The sequence below is a fragment of the Zonotrichia albicollis genome, chromosome 35, assembly GCF_047830755.1.
Source record: "Zonotrichia albicollis isolate bZonAlb1 chromosome 35, bZonAlb1.hap1, whole genome shotgun sequence".
In the NCBI taxonomy this organism is placed as follows: Eukaryota; Metazoa; Chordata; class Aves; order Passeriformes; family Passerellidae; genus Zonotrichia; species Zonotrichia albicollis.
Genome location: NC_133853.1, coordinates 3,700,048 through 3,719,870, shown reverse-complemented (window position 1 = coordinate 3,719,870; position 19,823 = coordinate 3,700,048). Strand labels below are relative to the sequence as shown.

At 52.4% G+C, this 19,823-nt stretch overlaps 1 protein-coding gene and 1 pseudogene across 1 annotated transcript; both read left to right on the top strand.

Moving 5' to 3' along the window:
- The first annotated feature begins 9,727 nt into the window (after positions 1–9,727).
- Positions 9,728–19,327, top strand: LOC141726486 (uncharacterized). The gene is made up of 7 exons (XM_074531388.1): positions 9,728–10,023; positions 11,826–11,907; positions 12,093–12,759; positions 13,831–13,993; positions 14,526–17,666; positions 17,775–17,858; positions 18,044–19,327. The coding sequence occupies exons 2-4, from the start codon at positions 11,853–11,855 to the stop codon at positions 13,937–13,939; spliced, it is 831 nt and encodes a 276-aa protein (XP_074387489.1). The 5' UTR covers positions 9,728–10,023; positions 11,826–11,852; the 3' UTR covers positions 13,940–13,993; positions 14,526–17,666; positions 17,775–17,858; positions 18,044–19,327.
- Positions 17,825–19,823, top strand: part of LOC102066819 (serine/threonine-protein kinase pim-1-like) — a 77,730-nt pseudogene continuing 75,731 nt past the window's right edge.

Genomic DNA, 19,823 nt, shown 5'->3' with positions numbered 1-19,823 from the left:
GCACTTGGAGGGGCACTCAGGGATTCCCAGGGACAGGTCGGGGTCGGGGGCAGCACTTGGGGGTCCAGGGGAACCATGGCGGTCAGGGAGGGGAATTTGGGGCCCTTCGGGGTCCAGGCGGCCCTTGGGGGGCTCTGGTGGGGCCCTCTGGGGCGCGAGGGGTGATGGGAGTTGTAGGCGCGGGTGTATTGCAGTTTATCATGGCCGCGGAGCATCACGGGAGTTCGAGGCGCAACTGCAATGGCTCTCAGTGGAGGCGCGGGGCATGGCGGGAGATGAAGTCCCAGCTCCAACAGCGCGGGACATTTGCCGCGGAGCATGATGGGAGCCGTAGTCCCGAAAGTGGTTCGAACGCGGCGTTTGCAGGTGCGGGAAGGCTCTTGGGGGAAACTTCTGCGTCCGAGCCGCGACTTGAGATCCTCGGGGGAACGCAAACGGTTCGGGAGCACTTGCGGGGATCTTGGGGAGCTCTAACCGGGCTCTTTGGGGCGCAGCGCACGGCAGGAGTTTTAGGCGCCGGACCGTGTTCTGAGGGGCTCTGGGGTATGAGAGGAGATGAATTCCCAGAAGTGGCTGTACCGGGCATCTGTGGGGTTGGGAGAACTCAGGGGGTCTGGGGACGCTTTTGGGGGATCCCGAAGGGGCGCTGAGGGGGCACTGACGGATCCTGGAGGTTCTGGGGGACACTTAAGGGACAAAGGGGGGGCGGATCCTGGGGGGGGGGGGGGTCTGTGGAGCGCGGGGCATGACGGGCGTTGTAGTCCCGGCTGCAATAGGGCTGAATCGGGCCGCGGGGCATGACGGGAGTTGTGGCTACCGTAGGCACCGTCCCCGAGTCTCCGATCTCTGGCGCTGATTGACTTCGAGTGATGACGGGCGGGAGTCTCGGCAAATGGGATGTGGCAAAGGCGGGAACAGCCCATTCAACCTCTCCAGTCCCTCCCAGTACAGATCAGTTCATCCCGAGTACAGACCAGTACAACCCCAGTACAGTGCAGCTCATCCCAAGTAGAACCCAGTTCAACCCCAGTGCCCCTCCACTCCCTCCCAGTACAGCCCCGTCCCTCCCAATAACCCTGAGTTTATTCCCAGTCCCTTCCAGTTCCCCCCAGTGTCATCGACACGATGCCCCAGTACCCCCAGTCCTCCCTGCAATGGCCCCAGTGTCTCCTGTTTGACCCAGTATCCCTCAGTATTACTCCCAGTATGTCCTGCTATATCCCAGCCTGTCTCAGTGCACCCCCAGAGTCCATTCCCAGTCCACAGAGATTCCCCTTCAGCACTCCCCGTGTTTGCAGGTTGTCCCAATATCCCCCAGTGTCACTCCCAGTATGTTCCGGTCTCTCCCACAACGTTCCCAGTGTTCCCCAGTATGTCCCAGTCCTCCCCAGTGTCACTACCAGTATGTCCCAGTCTCTCCCACAGCATTCCCAGTGTCCCCAGTTTGTCCCAATATCCCCCAGTGTCCCCAGTATGTCCCAGTCCTCCCCAGTGTTTCCAAGGACAGTTTCATTTCTCTCGGTCGCCGTGGCAGCCAAATCCAGCAGTGGGGTCAGTGCAGTGCCCATGGCCACAGCCCCTTGCAGTGCCCAGTGTAGCTTGCGCTGATGATCCACCCTCACAGCTGGCCCAGGGCAGCTCTGCAGTGGCTTTGGTGGCACCTGGGGCTGGCACACACCTGAGCAGTGTGTCTGTTTGCAGTAGGGAAACTCAGCAGTTTGAGATTGCTGCAAAAGTACAAAACGGGAAAACCCCTCTCAGGTTGGGTGCAGCCAGCTCTGCAAGCACAGCAGGGCCCAGGGCAGAGAGGACAGACAGGATGGGGCTGGGCAATGTGGAGTGAGGTTGTCCACACTGGGTCAGAGATCCAGGCAGAGCTTCTGTGATCAGGCCAGAGCTGCTGGGGAGAGACCCTGGGTCAATATCAATCACAGAATGCTGCAATCACCTCTGCTCTTAACAGAAATTTAATAAAATACACCTTTAAAACAGGAATGTATATTTTATTACTGCTCTTTGAAATCTTTCTCCATAACTGGACTAGGAAAACTTTAATGACTCTCTCAGGGCTTTGCTGTTGTTTACATCAGACTCAGTCTTTGAGAGTGTTTTGAAAAAACTTCTCAAGAACTCAAAGGTAAATTTAGACTCCAAATTTTCTTGATGTTTTAATGGGTCCCACTGAGGGACACGACTGCCTGCCTCTGCCTGCCCACACAAAGGCGCCTGCTGGGGGATGTGCTGCAGCACAGCCCTGCCCTGGCAGGAAAATTCCTTTCTGTTTGGGTCCTGTCTGGCTCTCCCTATCTGCCCTTTGCATTAATTCTTTCTTTCTCTGGCTGTTCTCTATTATGCCAAAAGGATCCAGCATCTCTGAAACCTCTCTTTAGTCCCTCCAGGGCTCCTCTGCTGTCCTCAGTCTCCACTCCACTGAGCACAGAGCTGCTTTGTGCTATACACGAATTTGCTGTTTCAGAGGGTGTCATTTATTCAGGCCAGAGCTCTAGTGAAGGATAACTCCCAACCTCACATGGACATGTAATTCTACCATCGTGTTGCTTCTATACAGTCACTAAATGTGAATTACAATTTATCCATTTCCATAAAACCCACCCCAAGTTCCCAGATTCATTCCTTGTTTTCTCTGTCTCTGCACCCTTGAGCCAGATGTCTTCTTCTTCTCTTCCAACCATCCTTGCTGGGAAAGCAGCCCCTGCATGCCTTGTTCCTGTGCTGAAAGTTCACAGGCAGGGTAAAAATGGAATGAACCCTTTTGGTATCAGCCCCAGGCTATGCGTGGGCAGGCAGAGGCAGGCAGGAGGCAGAGCTGTCAGCAAAGGAAGGGCCCAGCCAGGTGGGGCAGCCGGGGGATGCCGACAGCCTGCAGGGACAGAGGCGCAGGGCAGGGACACCGTGGGACAGCCTGGGCTGCACAGGGCACAGGGATGGGCAGCAGCTGCAAGACAGCCCTGCCAGAGCCACCTTGGGCAGCACTTTGGCAATGGCTGCTGGGCCTGGGCCTGAGGCAGGAGCAGGAGACAAGTGACCCTTGCAGGGCTGGGGCCTCATGGACTCCTTGTCCCTGCTCAGCAGCCTGGCAGGGGCCACCCCATGCTCCTGCCCTTGCCCTTGCACATCCCCACATGCCATTGCCCATCCCAGGAAGAGCCCTGAGCAAGGAGGGAGGGACAGGATATGCCTGGCCAGGGGCTGGGGCTCAGGCCTGGGCCCTTTGCATTCCTCAAACCCATCCAGCTTTGCTCAGCACCAGAGACACCTTTGCCTTGTTTGTCCTCAGCTGTCATCACTGCCTCCAGTGTTCTGCTCTAAGTGGAACCTGGGCACACTTTTCCAGTCGTGTCTCTCAGTGGGACCCATTAAAACATCAAGAAAATTTGGAGTCTAAATTTACCTTTGAGTTCTTGAGAAGTTTTTTCAAAACCCTGAGAGGGTCATTAAAGTTTTCCTAGTCCAGTTATGGAGAAAGATTTCAAAGAGCAGTAATAAAATATACATTCCTATTTTAAAGGTGTATTTTATTAAATTTCTGTTAAGAGCAGAGGTGATTGCAGCATTCTGTGATTGATATTGACCCAGGGTCTCTCCTCAGCAGCTCTGGCCTGCTCACAGAAGCTGTGCCTGGAGCTCTGACCCAGTGTGGACAACCTGGGGAGGACTGGGACATACTGGGGAAAACTGGGAACGCTGTGGGAAACACTGGGACATACTGGGAGTAATACTGAGGGATACTGGGTCAAACAGGAGACACTGGGGCCATTGCAGGGAGGACTGGGGGTACTGGGGCATCGTGTCGATGACACTGGGGGGAACTGGAAGGGACTGGGAATAAACTCAGGGTTATTGGGAGGGACGGGGCTGTACTGGGAGGGAGTGGAGGGGCACTGGGGTTGAACTGGGTTCTACTTGGGATGAGCTGCACTGTACTGGGGTTGTACTGGTCTGTACTCGGGATGAACTGATCTGTACTGGGAGGGACTGGAGAGGTTGAATGGGCTGTTCCCGCCTTTGCCACATCCCATTTGCCGAGACTCCCGCCCGTCATCACTCGAAGTCAATCAGCGCCAGAGATCGGAGACTCGGGGACGGTGCCTACGGTAGCCACAACTCCCGTCATGCCCCGCGGCCCGATTCAGCCCTATTGCAGCCGGGACTACAACGCCCGTCATGCCCCGCGCTCCACAGAACATCCGGGATCCGCCCGCCCCATATGTCCCTTAAGTGTCCCCCAGAACATCCAGTTTCCCCAAGTGCTCCCTCAGCGCCCATTCGGGACCCCCAAAAGCGTCCCCGGATCCCCTGAGTGCTCCCGACCCCCCAGATGCCCGGTACAACCACTTCTGGGAATTCATCTCCTCTCCTCCCCCGCGGCCCAGAGCCCCTCAGAACACAGTCCTGCGCCTAAAACTCCTGCCGTGCCCCGCACCCTAAAGAGCCTTGTTAGAGGTCCTCGAACTCCCCGCAAGTTCTCTCGAACCGCTTACGTTTCCCCGAGGATCTCAAGTCGCGGCTCGGACGCAGGAGGCTCCCCCAAGAGCCTTCCCGGACTACCAAACAAAGCGTTGGAGCCACTTTCGGGACTACGGCTCCCATCATGCTCTGCGGCGCATGTCCAACGCTTTTCCAGCCGGGACTTCATCTCCCGTCGTGCCCCGCGCTTACACCGAGAGCCATTGCAGTTGCGTCTCGAACTTCCGTGATGCTCCGCGGCCCCGTTTAACCGTATTAGACCGTCGCCTACAACTCCCTGCAACCCTCGCGCTCCAGAGATCCCAGTCAGAGCCCCCCAAGGGCCCGCCCGCACCCCGAAGGGCCCCAAATTCCCCTCCCTGACCTCCAAGGGCCCCCCTGGACCCCAAGTGCTGCCCCAGACCCCGAACTATCCCTCAGAATCCCTGAGTGCCTCTCCAAGTGCCCACCCGGCTCCTGCAAGTGTCCTCCAGACCCTCAACTTCCCTCTGAATTCCCTCCCAGGCCCAGAACTGCCCCAAATGTGCCCCAGAAATGTCTCCATGGACCCGAAAGTGGCCTTTTTTACCTTGTCTGTGAAAAGGATAAAAAAGATGACAAAAGGATTTAAAATAGGACTAATTAGCATAAAGGAGAAATCAAGAGCCACACTGGACAGTGAATTAATGAAGGGAATCGTGTTACTTGGAACCAATGACCAGTAAATTTTTTGCTTGCTAAAATGGTATGGGTTTTTTAATATAAACATTCAAATTTGATAATACAAATATAGAATAATAATACTATAAATAAGAAAAATAATTATAATTTTTTAAATTCAGTTAATTTTTTTTAAGGGGAGATGAATAATTATTTTTATGTTTTGCGATGTCAGTCTGTAAGAGACGGTCCAAAGATCCCTCATCTGCCTCACAGCCGCCATCAAGAACAGAGATTGAAGCCCTCCCCAAGGACTGAGACTGAGACCCCTCAAATTCTGACCCAGGGGTGCTGGCCTGACTGGACCGGGATGTCTGCCATGGGAAGTGGGATGTTTCCCATAGGAACCAGTCCTGAAACAACGGGCCCCGCTCACTGCTGGCACCGGTTTGTGCTGTTCAGAACTGGACTGTCTGTGCCTGTTCCCAGTGGATTTATTCTCCACTGTTCCCTCCATGTGCCGTCCTGCTCCCCTCCCAGTGGTAGATTATAATAGAGCCCTGAGTTAACCAAAGACTTTGAGACTCTCCCCGACATGATCAGACGGATATATTGGCTGGACCACGAGGATCCCTCTGTTGGCAGCTATTCCCGCCTTCCTTTTCTCTGTCTCTCTATCCTTTATCCCCATTCTAATCCTTCTGCTGCATCTGCTGTGGGCACTCAATAAAAGGTGCATTTGTTTTGGTTAATACTGAAAGTCCCCTGCTGTGTGTCTTTGCACCCTGAGATCAGTGAAATGAACCATCGTGACCCCCCGTGTACTAGGAGATGGTGAGACGGCCTGATGGGGTTGCTGCCCACAGCGTGTGAACGTGATCTTCTTGGTGGCGACTGCACTGGTTCATCTGCTCTTGCTTTCTGGTCTCCCTATCCCAGAATTACCTATGGCACCCGCTTTTGTTATATTCTGGTTCTCTGCAGTTCCCTCAATAGTCAGGCCTTTGTAAGTTCACTCTTGGAATAGGGGATCATCACCTCCCCATCATATCGAGTGCATTCGAATGCACTTGAATGCATTTGCCTGCATTCCAAATATGGTCCCTGTTTTTGATTTACTGTGGAATCTCTGTTTGTATTTTCTACCTCTGTTGAGGCTGGGATTGAAGGTACTTGAGATGATATTTGGCGTTCAGATTCAGGTGGGTTTTTGTTTCTTGTCAGTGACACAGCCTCAGAACCATGAGTTCTGCGCCCTTTCATCTAAGGCACAAAATGGCTCCCTGTCTCTTGTTACAAGACCTGGATGGTAGCAAGGAGACCATGGTGATACTGGGGATCCAAGGAGACCGTGGTGATACTGGGAATCCAAGGAGACCGTGGTGACACCATGGACACTCATGGAACCATGGGCATTGGGACACAGCAGGGCTTCATGGAACCAAGGAGTCAATTGGGACTCTACCAAACCTCATGAAACCAAGGGCCCATTGTGACACTGGAGAACTTCAGGGAACCAAGAGTCTCTTGTGACACGGGGTGGGGTACTCATGAGACCATGGAGACCATTTTGAAACTTCAAGGCCTGATGGAACCAAAGGGTCATTCTGGCACTTCTGAGCCTTGGAACCAAAGGGACCACAGTGACACAGTGGGGCTCTGTGGAACCAAGGGGCCATGGTGACATTGTGGAGTGTCACTGAACCAACTGTCCATGGTGTCACTGCAGGGCCTGATGGAATCATGGGCACCATTGTGACACTACAGGTTGTCATGGAAGCAAAGGGCCATTGTCACACTCTGGGGCCTCTTGGGATCCGAGGTCAGTTGTGATACCATGGAAATGATGGCAAGTGTGGCACCATGAAACCAAGGAGACCATTGTGATACTACAGGACCCCATGGAACTAAGGATTCATGGAACAGTGCAGGACACATGGAACCAAGGGGCCATTGTGAAGCTGTAGGACGAAAAGAGCCCATTGTGACACTGTGGGCCCCCATGGATGCAAAGGTCCATTTTGACATTGCAGGGCCTCATGGAATCCTGGAGACCACTGTGAAACTTTGGGGCCTTGTTGAATTAAGTGGCCCTGCAGGGCCTGATGGAACCAATGAGACCCCATAGAGCCAAGGGTCCATTGTGACCCTGTGGTCCCAAGGTGTCGTGGGTTGACCCAGGCCAAATGCCAAGCATCCATGTGGGCTGCTCACTTACTCCCCTCTGCAGCTGGACAAAGAGAATTTAATAAAGGGTTCATGGGTTGGGATAAGGACTGGGCAAGATCACTCATCAAATACTGTCCTGGGAAAAACAGGCTTAGCTTAGAGATGTGAAATTCATTTATTACTAACAAAGTCAGAGCAGGAAAATTGGAAATAAAATATGCTCCTCAGCTCCCTCCTTCCAGCTCTACCTCCCACCCCAGCAGTGCAGGGAGACAGGGAATGGGGGTTATGGTCAGTTCATCACCCATGGCTTCTGCCCGTGCTCAGGGAGAGGAGTGGTTCCCCTGCTGCACCGTGGGTCCCTCCCCAGGGAGACAGTTCTGCCGGAGCTTCTCCCATGTGAGTCCATTTCAGGCGCAGCATCCCTCTGCAAACTGCTGCAGTGTGAGTCCTTGCCAGGGACAACAGTCCTTCCCAAACAGCTGCAGCATGGGTCACTCTTCCAGGGGGTGCATTCCTGCAGGGACAGGCTGCTGCAGCCTGGGAGCAGGGCCCCTCTCCCCATGGCTCTCCTGCAGGGTGCCTGGGTCTCCAGGGCCTGGAGCACCTTCTGCCCCTCCTTCTGCACTGACCTTGATGTCTGCAGAGTTGTTCTTCTCACACGTTCTCCCTCTGCTCTCCTCTGACTGGAGTTTAAACTGCACCACAATCTCTATTTTGATTTCTTTTTAAATCTGGTATCACAGAGGCATTGCCACCATTTATAACTGGCCCAGCAGCAGGTCCATCTTTGAAGCCACCAGGAATTGGCTGTGCCAGACACGGTGGAAGCTTCCAGCAGCTTCTCACAGGAGCCATCCCTGTGCCCCCCAGTGAAATACAAAGCTGTGTTTCGTGTCAGGTACATACAGGCAACATGGTATTTGTGATTGTAATATGTGTGGAAACCGACCATGGGACAGGTATACAGATGTATTCTAATAATTACTGAGGAAAGCAAAGCTTTGAAGAAGAAGGCCTTTGAACCTAACTTTTGTTTGTAATTATCCTTGATAAGTCTTAAAGTGATATAGGAGCATTTGAATTAATGCTTTTAGGATATTGCTTTTTGACAGGAACTTTCTGCTTGTAGATAAACCTTAAAGAGTTTTGCAATTATAATAACCTTTTGAAGTATAATTTGAGAATACTACTTGTAGTAAGGATCTTTGAAACTACAGCTTTAGAATATATAAAAGGAAACATGCTTATCTCACACCGTAAGAAAACTGTGAAAAGCAGCATGAGAAAGGAAGATGAACATCAACTCAAGGATTTATGGTTTCGACCAAGGGCAGGTGGACATCACTGTTATGAGATTTATAGTCCTTGCAATTAAAAGGTGGACCCACATCTGGAATCTGGACCACACCATCTGGGAGATTTCTTCCTTCTTTCGGAAACCGAACCACCACCATCTGGGGATACTCCTTTCTGGGATACATCCTGAGAAAAATTAATTCACAATAGGTATAGAATTGGGATGTAAAAATTGGGAATAGAAACTGCTGATGAGTAAAAATTGGGAATAGAAACTGCTGAGAAAGCTGATGAGTACCCCTATAAATACCTGTAAGCCTCAACTATCGGTGTGCAGTGGGAGGGAAAACTTCCCCCACCGTACCCAACGCTGTATTGCTCATGCTTTACCATATTAATTAATAAATTGATTGCTGCTTGAATATTGGCCTAGTCAAGCTTCTCATTTATAACACAGTGCTCAGTGGCTGCTCGAGAGGTCTCTGTACCTGATGCCATGGGAATGCTTGGGAGGGGCTGGAGGGGTTGTCCCTGTCCCTGTCACCCCAGGCCATTCCCAGGGGGTCTCCATCATTCTCACCCCAGGGAATGCCTGGGGGGTCTCCCTCCCTCTCACCCCTGTGCCAGGGGGTGCTCGGGGCAGTCTCTGTCCCTCTCAGCCCATGGGATGCTCAGGGGTCTCTGTCCCTTCACACTGGGGATGCTCGGGGGGTCTCCATCCCTCTGGCCTCAGGCAATGCCTGTGCAGGCCTGGGGACCAGGGGCTCTGTGTCCCTCTCACCCCTGAGGGTGCTCGGGCTGGGGGGACTCTCTGACCTCCTCACACCTGAGTAAAGGTGCAAATGAGACCATGAGAACGCAACCTGCGGATCTGCTCGAACTTGGATTGTACTGAACAAGAAATGGAAAGGAGTGAGGGAGAGAAATAAATCAGAAATGTTCTCAGAGAGAAAGAAATATGAAAAGGCTCCGGCCCCAACTCCGCAGCTCTCGGGGACACCCGCAGGGCGCAGCGCCTTTCACAATTCCAGCCAATCAGAGGAGGCGCTAACCAAGTTCCAGCCAACCGGAGCCTTTTTCGCCGATGACTCGCCGGTTGCCAGGCGGGCCCGCAGAGCCCAGCGGCCCCGGAGCGGAATTTGGGGCTCGGGCCGGGGGGACGGATCCGCCCCCGGGGGGGTCCCCGAGCCCCCTGCCCAGCCCTGGAGCCGATCGGGGGCTCCCCCACCCAGCAGCCGGTGCTGCGGGGCCGCGGGGCAGAGCGGTGGGAAAGGGGGGTCCGGGCTGGAGCGAAGGAAATGCGGGAGGAAGGGGAGGGACAGGAGGAGCAGGAGCGGGAGCGGGAGAATCGCGGCGCTCGCAGCGCCCGCACTCCGAGCCTGCAGCACCCCCTGCCCCGGGAGCATCGCCCCCAGCCCCGAGCCGCAGGTGAGGACGGAGGCCGAGCTCGCCCCGGCTCCAGCCAGGGGTCTCCGGGAGGATTTTTTGGAGAGGGTTCGGAGCCGGCAGATGCCGGACTCGAGCCCCGGATATCTCCGGGCTCCCTCTGAGGAGCTTTTCCGGGGGAGAGGAGCCGCGATCGCCCCTCGGGAGGGTCCCGGGGAGTCCACGTGGGGATGGCCCGGTACCAACGGGGCGGGACGTTGATTTTGGGGATCCCCATGAGAGCCGGGGCTGTGGAACGGGGGACCCCCGGGGCGGGGAGAGGGGAAGGGGCGATACCGGAGCTGGGGGACCCCCGGCAGCCCGGAGATGAGGCGGGGACGGGACCCCCTGACCCTGACAGGGGTGTCCTGGGGTGACTTCATGATGCTCGTACCCCATCGGTCTGTTTAGCCCAGAAATGAGTTCTGCACCTTTAATGCTGGTTCTGAGAGCGAAGGGGAGGAGGAAGAGCAGTAGTTTGTTTTCATACGCTGCACTCACTCCTCCACATTCCGGCTCCTGGACTGTTGTGATGCCTTAAGGAGCTGGAACAGAGGCCACATGGAGTTAAGAGGAATAAAGTTGATTTTTATTGAAGTGCCTTTAAAGGCCACACCCTGGCAGCAGAGGAGCCACAACTGTGGCTCTGCCTGGATGTCTGCAAGTTGGGAGCAAAAGAGGGCTTGGTCATGAGATCTCACATTTAAACAAGTTTTAGTCCATTTGTATATAGAAATTAACTGCTCAATTAATAGTTTCAAATGATGAAGTTACATCTGCCTTGCTTGCATGCCTGCTGTCCTCTTTTCACATTGTTTATGCTTTGGGCCTGAAGTTTTAAGAGATTGTCCTTGAGTCTCCAGCTAGAACAGGATTGTTGTGTCTTCACCACCCTGAGAAAAGATCCCAGTAACACTTAATATAAAACTAAAAGCTGCACATCAAAACAGAATGCAAACATTTACAACCTAAGGTATCAGTTGTCTGCAGTTGGACAGACAGCAGGACAGAGCTCTCCTTTGCTTTTAGTTAGTTAAAACTAACTCGCTGAGGCAGAGAAGTTCCTCCAACTGTGGTTTTTCTTTTTCTTTGGAGCTGTTTAAACCTGCTCTGGACTGAACACCCAGAACACCACTGGCAGCTCACACCTGTGGCCCACCAGGCTGAGCCTGGGCCGCTGCAGTTCCAGTGCTGGAGGGGCCGTTAACAGACTGATAAGAGACTGATAAGAGACTGAGTGAGCCGAGCTACAGCCCACGGAGGGACTTTCGGAGTTTGTCATCTCTTTTGGAGTGGCAAGAGGTTTTATTTTTTAATATTGTTCTTTTTTTGTGCTGGTGAATGCTTTGCCTGTTAAATAAACAGGTTTTTTCCCCTTTTCTCCATGGAAATATTTTCTCGATCTGGTTGGAGGAGGGGCCACTTGAATCTGCTTTCTAGAGGAAACGCTTTTGGAGATTTTCTCCCAAATTTGCCCTAAACCAGGATAGGGTGGTGGGAAGAGGGGAGAGCCCCTAGTGACAGGACTGGGGTGAGGCTGGAGAAGGGGACCCCAAAACACCCCAGCATCCCTAAGCAGGACCCTGGAGAGGGGAGATCCCCAGTGCCCATGGGATCTCCAACAGCCCTGAGACAGGGGACCACCAGAACCCCAGAGACTGGAAGTGGGAAAATCCTGGTGGCTTTTTTTGATTCACTCTTGATTTTTGAAGGTTTTTATGGACACCAGATGACTTCAAGTGATGGACTTGGGTGGGAGGAATCCCCAACCCAAGGCATTCGCACCTTGTTTTTCCCCAAACCAGGATTTCCCATTCCCAAACCTTGGCAATATGGAGCAGGAGAAGGCTTGGAAGAAGAGGAAGATGCCCCGGGACACCCAGGCAGGTGAGGAGGAAGTCAGTGCCCCTTTCCCCTCTCTCCTGCTCCATCTCCCAGCCCAGCACAGCCCCCAGCTGCAGGACAACCCTGCTGCCAACCCCATCCTGCTGGGGATGCACTGGGGGGATCTCCTTCTCCTTTTGGGTGGCACGGAGGCAAATCCCATCCTCTCCTTGTCCTTCCTCCCCCAGAGAAGGAGCTGAGGATGGAGACCAGGGAGGAAAAATCCCCCCAGCAGAACCTCATCGAAGAGGCTGTTTTGAGTGACTCCACAGTGCAGGAACCCAATGGGGAGGAAAAGCCCCGGCAATCCCACACAAGGAGGGGCTGCAAACCCAGCCCAGGGTGCTCTGAGGAGGAAAGACCCACCCTGAACCAGGAAGGTGGACAGAGCTTCAGCCAGAGCTCAGAGCTGGTGGCCCATGAGCAGCTTCATGCCAGCGAGAGGCCCTATGAGTGCTTGGAGTGTGGGAAGAGCTTCAGGAAGAGATTCAACCTGATCTGCCACCAGAGGATCCACACTGGGGAACGGCCGTACGAGTGCTTGGAATGTGGGATGAACTTCAGCCACAGGTCTGACCTGGTTGTCCACCAGAGGTTCCACACTGGGGAGAGGCCCTACGAGTGCCCCAAGTGTCAGAAGAGGTTTCACACCAGCACCCACCTCCTTGTACATGAGCGCATTCACACCGAGGAGAGGCCCTTCTGCTGCCCCGACTGCGGGATGGGCTTCAGGCACAAATCCACCCTCGTCACCCACCGGCGCATCCACACCGGGGAGAGGCCCTACGAGTGTCCCCAGTGTGGGAAGAGCTTCTCAGACCGCTCGTTCTTTACCCGACACCAACGGAGACACCGGTAAGGGCAGCCCTGTGAGTGCCCCAGCTGCAGGGGGAGCTTCATGCATTGCTCCAGCTTCATCCCTCATGGGAGGACCCACGTTGGTCAGAGCCCTGGCGATCCACATTCCTGGTGATCTGCATTGGGAAGGCGGCTGGATATTATTTTGTTTTGACCCTAATTTTCTTTGGATTCATCTTCATCCCTTTAAAACAGAGAAAATTGGGGTAAAACTCAATAAATTCATCAATGGCATCTAAAACCTCACTTTTTACTTGTGTTTCAGGGCAATCTGGGATTCAGGGAGATAATTGGGAGAATTTGGGGGTATTTGATGTACTTGTTTCCCTTTCTTGGCACTGAAAGAGACAAGAGGGTTCAAACTGTCACCTCAATGCCACTGAAAACTACTCAATCCCACCCCAAAATTCCTGGATTCCACAGCTCTTTGGTGTGGAATGGGATTGGAAGGGGATTGAGCAAAGTGGCCTTCAAATCAGGAGGCTTGACATGGGCATTAGGTGGGGCAGGATGGGTGGGATGGGGTTTGGGAGGTGGGAAATGGGGGAAATATGGCTTGGGAAGGGAATCATGATGTCCACGAGGGGTGGGATGGGTTGGGGTTGGGACTGGGGAGGTGGGCTGGGGTCTGGAATGAGACCGCCAAAGTTTGGGAATGATGAAGGGAGGGGGAGCCCATTACTGAACGAGTTCTTGAATAATCCACATTCCTGAAGAGATTTTGGAGTATCTCATGTTTCTGAGGCAGTTTTGGGGCACTCCCCAGCTCTTAGGGGTCTTTCCTGAGAGCAGCTCCATGGAGCTCCATTGCCAGGGGTGGTTGCCTTGGGCACGAGCAACCTTTAATGCTGGTTCTGAGCGTGAAGTGTAGGAAGAAGAAGGGGCACCTCTTTTTCAGAAACTGCACTCCTCCACATTACGGCTCCTGGATGGACAGGATGGACAGACAGACAGCGGGACAGAGCTCTCCTTTGCTATTAGTTAGTTTTTAGCTCACTGAAGAAGAGAAGTTCCCTGAACTGCTCTTTTTCTTTTTCTTTTTTTTTTTCTTTTTCTTTTTCTTTGGAGCTGTTTAAACCTGCTCTGGACTGAACACCCAGAACATCACCCGCAGCTCGCACCTGTGGCCCACTGGGTCAGGCCTGGGCCACGGAATTTCCAGCACTGGGGCGACTGATAAGAGACTGATAAGAGACTGAGTGAGCTGAGCTACTTTCCACAGGGGGACTTTGTGAGTTTGTAACTTCTTTATGTTTTATTGTTTAATATTGTTCATTTGTTGTGTTGGTGAATGCTTTGCCTGTTAAATAAAGAGGTTTTTTCCACTTTTCTCCAAGGAAATATTTTCCTGAACCAGCTGGGGGAGGAGCTGCTTGAATCTGCTTTCTAGAGGAAACCTCTTTTGGAGGTTTTCTCCCAAATTTGCCCTAAACCAGTGTAGGATGGTGGGGAGAGGGGAGAGCCCCAAGTGGCTGGATTGGGGGGAGGCTGGAGAGGGGGAACCCAAAACCCCCCAGAATCCGTAAGCAGGACCCTGGAGAAGGGGGATGCCGAGGACCCATGGGATCCCCAGCAGCCCTGAGATGGGGGACCACCAGAACCCCAGAGGAATGAGACTTGAAAGAGGGAACTCCTGGTGGCTTTTTTTGATTCACTCTTGATTTTTGGAGGATTTTATGGGCATTAGGTGAATTGTAGAGATGGACTTGGGTGAGAGGAATCCCCAGCACAAGGCATTCACACCTTGTTTTTCTCCAAACCAGGATTTTCCCCAAACCATCCCGCAGTGACATCCCCCCTGTACCGCTCTGGGTAAGCTTGGTCCCAAACCTGACCCCAATGCTGGTCTCAGTCTCACTCCACATACAGACACACTCCAGCTCTGTATTTAATCACATCCCAGTCCCAGACTCGACTAGCCCCAGACCCAATCCCAACTCCAGCCCTAAAGCCAATCCCATGTCTCGCCTTAACCCCAATCCCAGCTCTAATCCAAATCTCAGTCCCAACTCCAGTCCCAGCCCCAATTCCCGCCCCTTCCTAAACCCTCAGCCCCAAACCAAATCCCAGGTTCAGCCCTTCTGGGGGTTTGGGGGTGTCTCTGTCCCTCTGACCCCGATGATGTTTGGGTGGGGTCACAGCAGGGCTGAGAGGGACAGAGACCCCCCCGGCCTCCCCAGGTGTGAGAAGGTCAGAGAGCCCCTCCAGCCCCAAGCACCCTCAGCGGTGAGAGGGACACAGAGCCCCTGGTCCCCAGCCCTGCACAGGCATTGCCTGAGGCCAGAGGGATGGAGACCCCCAAGCATCCCCCATAGTGAGGGGACAGAGACCCCCGCGCGTCCCCTGGGCTGAGAGGGACAGAGAGTGCCCCGAGCACCCCCTGGCACAGGGGTGAGAGGGAGGGAGACCCCCCAGGCATTTCCTGGGGTGAGAATGATGGAGACCCCCTGAGGAATGGCTCGGGTGAGAGGGACAGGGACAGCCCCTGGGGAATGGCCTGGAGTGACAGGGACAGGGACAACCCCCCCAAACTCCTCCCAAGCATTCCCCAGGGAGAGAAGCACAAAGACCCCTTGAGCATCCCCAGGGTACTGGAGAAAATAAAGCTGGCAGAAATCAAACTTAACTCTGCATACAATACTTTGAGGAATATTTGATTTTCCGACAAGTCACATGTGACGAAAATGCAAACAACTCCTAAACATGAATAAACTGACGATAGAAACAATTCTGTGGCAATTCCAAGATTCATCAGTTCCCGCACAGCTCGAGCTCAGCTGCTGGCAGGTTCCAATAAAACAAACAGGAAATTTGGCCCATTACAGATTATTAAATGGAAGGGGAAGCTCTCTGTTGCTGTCACAAAGGTGAAAGGGACAAAGAGAAAAATGATTCTCACATTTGGCAAAGAACCCAAGCCTTGGAATTCAGGAGATATTTGGGAATTTAGCTATTGAGCTGGGCTTCTTGTGGGACTTTTAGCAGCCTTGTGTTCCTCACCTTGGAGTAAACGAACTTTATAAATCAATCTGATATCATTTGTTCCTTCTCCTCCAGTGATTTTAACCATCTTTTCAAGGAAGGACAACAAAATATTTTCGTTATACTGGGCACCCACAACATCCATTTTCCTCATCAGTTCTCCCATAAGTCACTCAGAGGAAGCTGCGTGCAAGTTTCCAAGTGTTCCTCCAGAGAGAACCACAACCTCCTCAGTGGAGGGAACCATGTTGTTGTCAAAGGCACTTGAGGTCAGACAACAGTGCCTAAACTCATTGTGCCAAAATAATGTCGCAATCTGGTTAAGAAAATTGTTAGAGGGATGCCTCTGCCTCAGGTAAAGTGCTAACGAGACCAAAGCCAAAGTGGATTTTATTGAACAGTAAATGTGCGGTAAAGAGAGAGATGGAAAGAAAGAGAAAAGGAGGGACAGCAAGGGACTGACAAGGGACAGAGACCTCCCCTGGGGCAGGGCAAGTGTGACATTGTCCCCTGTGTGTGGCCTTCCCAGGGTGGGGGTTTTACACCTGAGCCAGTTTGGGTAAGGGGGGTGGAGTTCATCCTGTGAGCAGGGATTACCCCACTCTTTCAGGCTGCAATGTAAGATGTAACTGATGCCGAATTTTGCCCCAAAAGGCGAGAATAACTGCCTAAGAGACTCAATTTAAGTCAGTATAGACAGGAGGTATTTTATTACGACGCGTCGGAGAAATCACAAAAGGGATTTCTAAGTATCTCATGACAAAGCAAGCCTTTTATACAGTTTTGAATATAGAGTTACATCATATCACATGCATAATCATAGCCTTGCATGCATATTCATAGGAGGCATGGTGTGGGCGGAGCATGGGCAGAGACTTCTCTTTTGAGGATCATTTCAGTGGTCGTTCCGGTGGCCTTCATCATGGGCAGGGGGCACCTGATGAGTCTTCCTCCTTAAACTTTTGAACTCCCATCCTAATATGGCCAATTCCCGGTGTACTTGGCTTGTTCCCCATGGCTTGGCAAGGCTCTTAGGGTCAGTTTGACATTGTTGGCTCTAAACATGCTTAGCCCATCAACTCCCCTATCCCATCTCTCTTCTTGTCATTGTGTTCCATGCTTTAGCTGATCTATTGCTCTATATGTTTCCTAAATGCTATGTTTTTTCAAATGTTTCACATTCCATGTTTTAACACATTATTTCTTGAAGGCTATCCGCTTTGGGGTTTCATAACCAAATGCATGTTTTCAATCACCATCTTCAAAAACTGCTATAAATATGTGGGGCAGTGTTCTTTATCTCTTCCATGACTCACCCCTGATAACGCCCTCCAGGGAAGATATCTTCTGTGAATGGGCCATTGAGTGTCACTGCAGGAATGATAAAATTCCATTTCCTACTGGTCCCTTTCCAGTGTACCTCCCATTGTGGGATGCTCTGTCCAGGGGGAAGAACCAAGCATTTCTACCTGGATATAAACTGAGCCTTGCAACACCAGCAGCAGCTTGCCTACTGGATTCCCAGAGGACAAGAGCTCCATAACCACCACTGGACCTTCAGAGGAAGACCAGACCCTTCTACAGGATCACTGCTTTGACAGAATCACCTTCATCACTCCAACAGGACTGAAGCCACCATTTAATGGGACTGCTGCCACCACCCTGACCAACAGGGTGTCAGGCTATATCCTGACTCTGTCAGTTTAAGGCAGTTTTTCTCTATCATTGCCTTGATCTTCATTTTCTTACTAAATTGTAATTCTCGCTTAGACTTTCCCCTAGGTTTGCCTTCATACCAGTTCAAAAGACAATGTACTCACCACTTGTCTTCTTCCCAAACCAGGATTTTCTATTCCCAAACCTTGATTGGATGAAGGAGGAGGCTGCGAAGAACAGGAAGGAACCCTGGGATACCTAGGCAGGTGAGGAGGAAGTCAGTGCTCCTTTCCCCCTCTCTCCTGCTCCATCTCCCAGCCCAGCACGGCCCCCAGAACAAAAGACAATGTGAGCACCCTTTGTTTTCTTCTCAGAACAGGATTTCCCATTCCCAAACCTTGATTGGATGGAGGAGAAGGCTGCGATGAACAGGAAGGAGCCCTGGGATACCCAGGCAGGTGAGGAGGAAGCCAGTGTCCCTTTTCACCTCTCTCCTGCTCCATCTCCCAGCCCAGTACAGCCCCTGGCTGCAGGACACCCTGCTGCCAATACGGTCCTTCTGGGGATGCACTGGGGGAATTTCCTTCCCCTTCCCTCTGGCATGGAGGCAAATCCCATTCTCTCCTTGTCCTTCCTCCCCCAGAGAAGGAACTGAGGATGGAGACCATGGAGGAAAAATCCCCACAGCAGAACCTCATGGAAAAAGCCATTTTGAGTGACTCCACAGTGCAGAATTCCAATGGGGAGAAAATCCCCAGAGATCCCACAGGACGAGGAGCTGCAAAGCCAGCCCAGGGTGCTCTGAGGAGGAAAGACCCACCCTGAGCCAGGAAAGTGGACAGAGCTTCAGCCAGAGCTTGGAGCTGGTGGACCATGGGCAGCTTCATGATCGGTGGAAGCCCTACAAGTGCTTGAAATGTGGGAAGAGCTTCAGACAGAGCAGCACCCTGATCCAGCACAAGATGATCCACACTGGGGAATGGCCCTACGAGTGTGGGGAACATGGCAAGGACTTCAGCGACAGTTCCACCCTCATCAGGAATCAACACGTCCACACTGGGGAGAGGCCCTACAATTGTCCCCAGTGTGGGAAGAGGTTTCGGAGAAGCTCCAATCTCTTCCAGCACCAGCGGATGCACACCAAGGAGAGGCCCTTCCGCTGCCCTGAGTGCAGGTTGGGCTTCAAGCACAACTCCAACCTCATCACCCACCAGTGCATCCACACTGGGGAGAGGCCTTACGAGTGTCCCCAGTGTGGGAAGAGCTTTACCCAGAGCTCTGCCTTGACCAGTCACCAACAGAGACACCGGTAAGGGAAGCCCTGCGAGTGCCCCGAGTGCGGGAAGAGCTTTGTGCCCTGCTCCTGCTTCAGCCCCCATGGGAAAACCCATGTTGGTCAGAGCCCTGGTGACCCACATTCCCAGTGATCTGTGTTGGGAAGACATTGGGCTGGTTATCCTTTTTGTTTGGCTCTAAATTTCTCTGGATTTATCGTATAAAAACACCTGAAATAGGACTAAAAAGAAAGTAATTGATTAAAGATGCCTAAAGTCTCACCATTTCACAGCTATTTCAGGTGGAATTTATAGTTTAAAGATATATTCTGGGGAATTTGTGGGTTCTTGGGGGATTTCAGACAGTGTTCTCCGTATCTTTACAGTCCAGAAGTCATAATGCATTGATCTGTCACCTCAGAATGACTCAGTCCCACTGAAAACACCTCAATATTACCCCAAAAAGCCTCAATCCCACCTCAAAATGGCTTGTTCCAACCTCAAAAAAACTCAGTCCCACGTCAAGATATTTCAATTTCACAGCCTCCAGGGTGAGATGGGGTTGGAAGGAGATTGGGAGAAGTGGCATCCAAATTTGGAGAAGCGGGATTGGGATTGTGTGGGGCTGGGTGTGTGGGATGTGTTTTAATATTAAATAAACCTTTTAAGAATTATTGATTTCTGTCCGATTTATTTTCTATCAGTTCAGTTTTGTTTTTCAGAGTGCCACCTTCTCAGCTGATTGTGTTTGTGCCCTCCTTTCTCTCCTGCCTTTCTTTCCCTGCTCTGTTTCTCTCTCAGTGTCTCCCTTGACCCAGGGCAGCTCCCACAAAAGACCCTGCCCTGATTTCATTCCCAATCCACGAGCTACAACAACCATGGGTGAAGTTATGAAGGCTGGCAGTGAAATGTCACTGTAAGATCTTGCTCCACTTGGCTTTTGGCTCCTTCTTAAGAGCTTTGCCTTCAGAGGCAGGAACATCTTTTCCTGGTTGGGAACTGCAATTCCAGCCCCTGGGAGTGTGTGCTGTGGATCCCAGAGGGGCATTCCCGAGGCTCCCAGGGCACTGCTCCTGCTGTGCCTCCCAAGGAGCTGTGCAGGGCCAGGGGACAAGGTCCAGCAGCTCTGTTGGTTCTGCAGTGCCACAA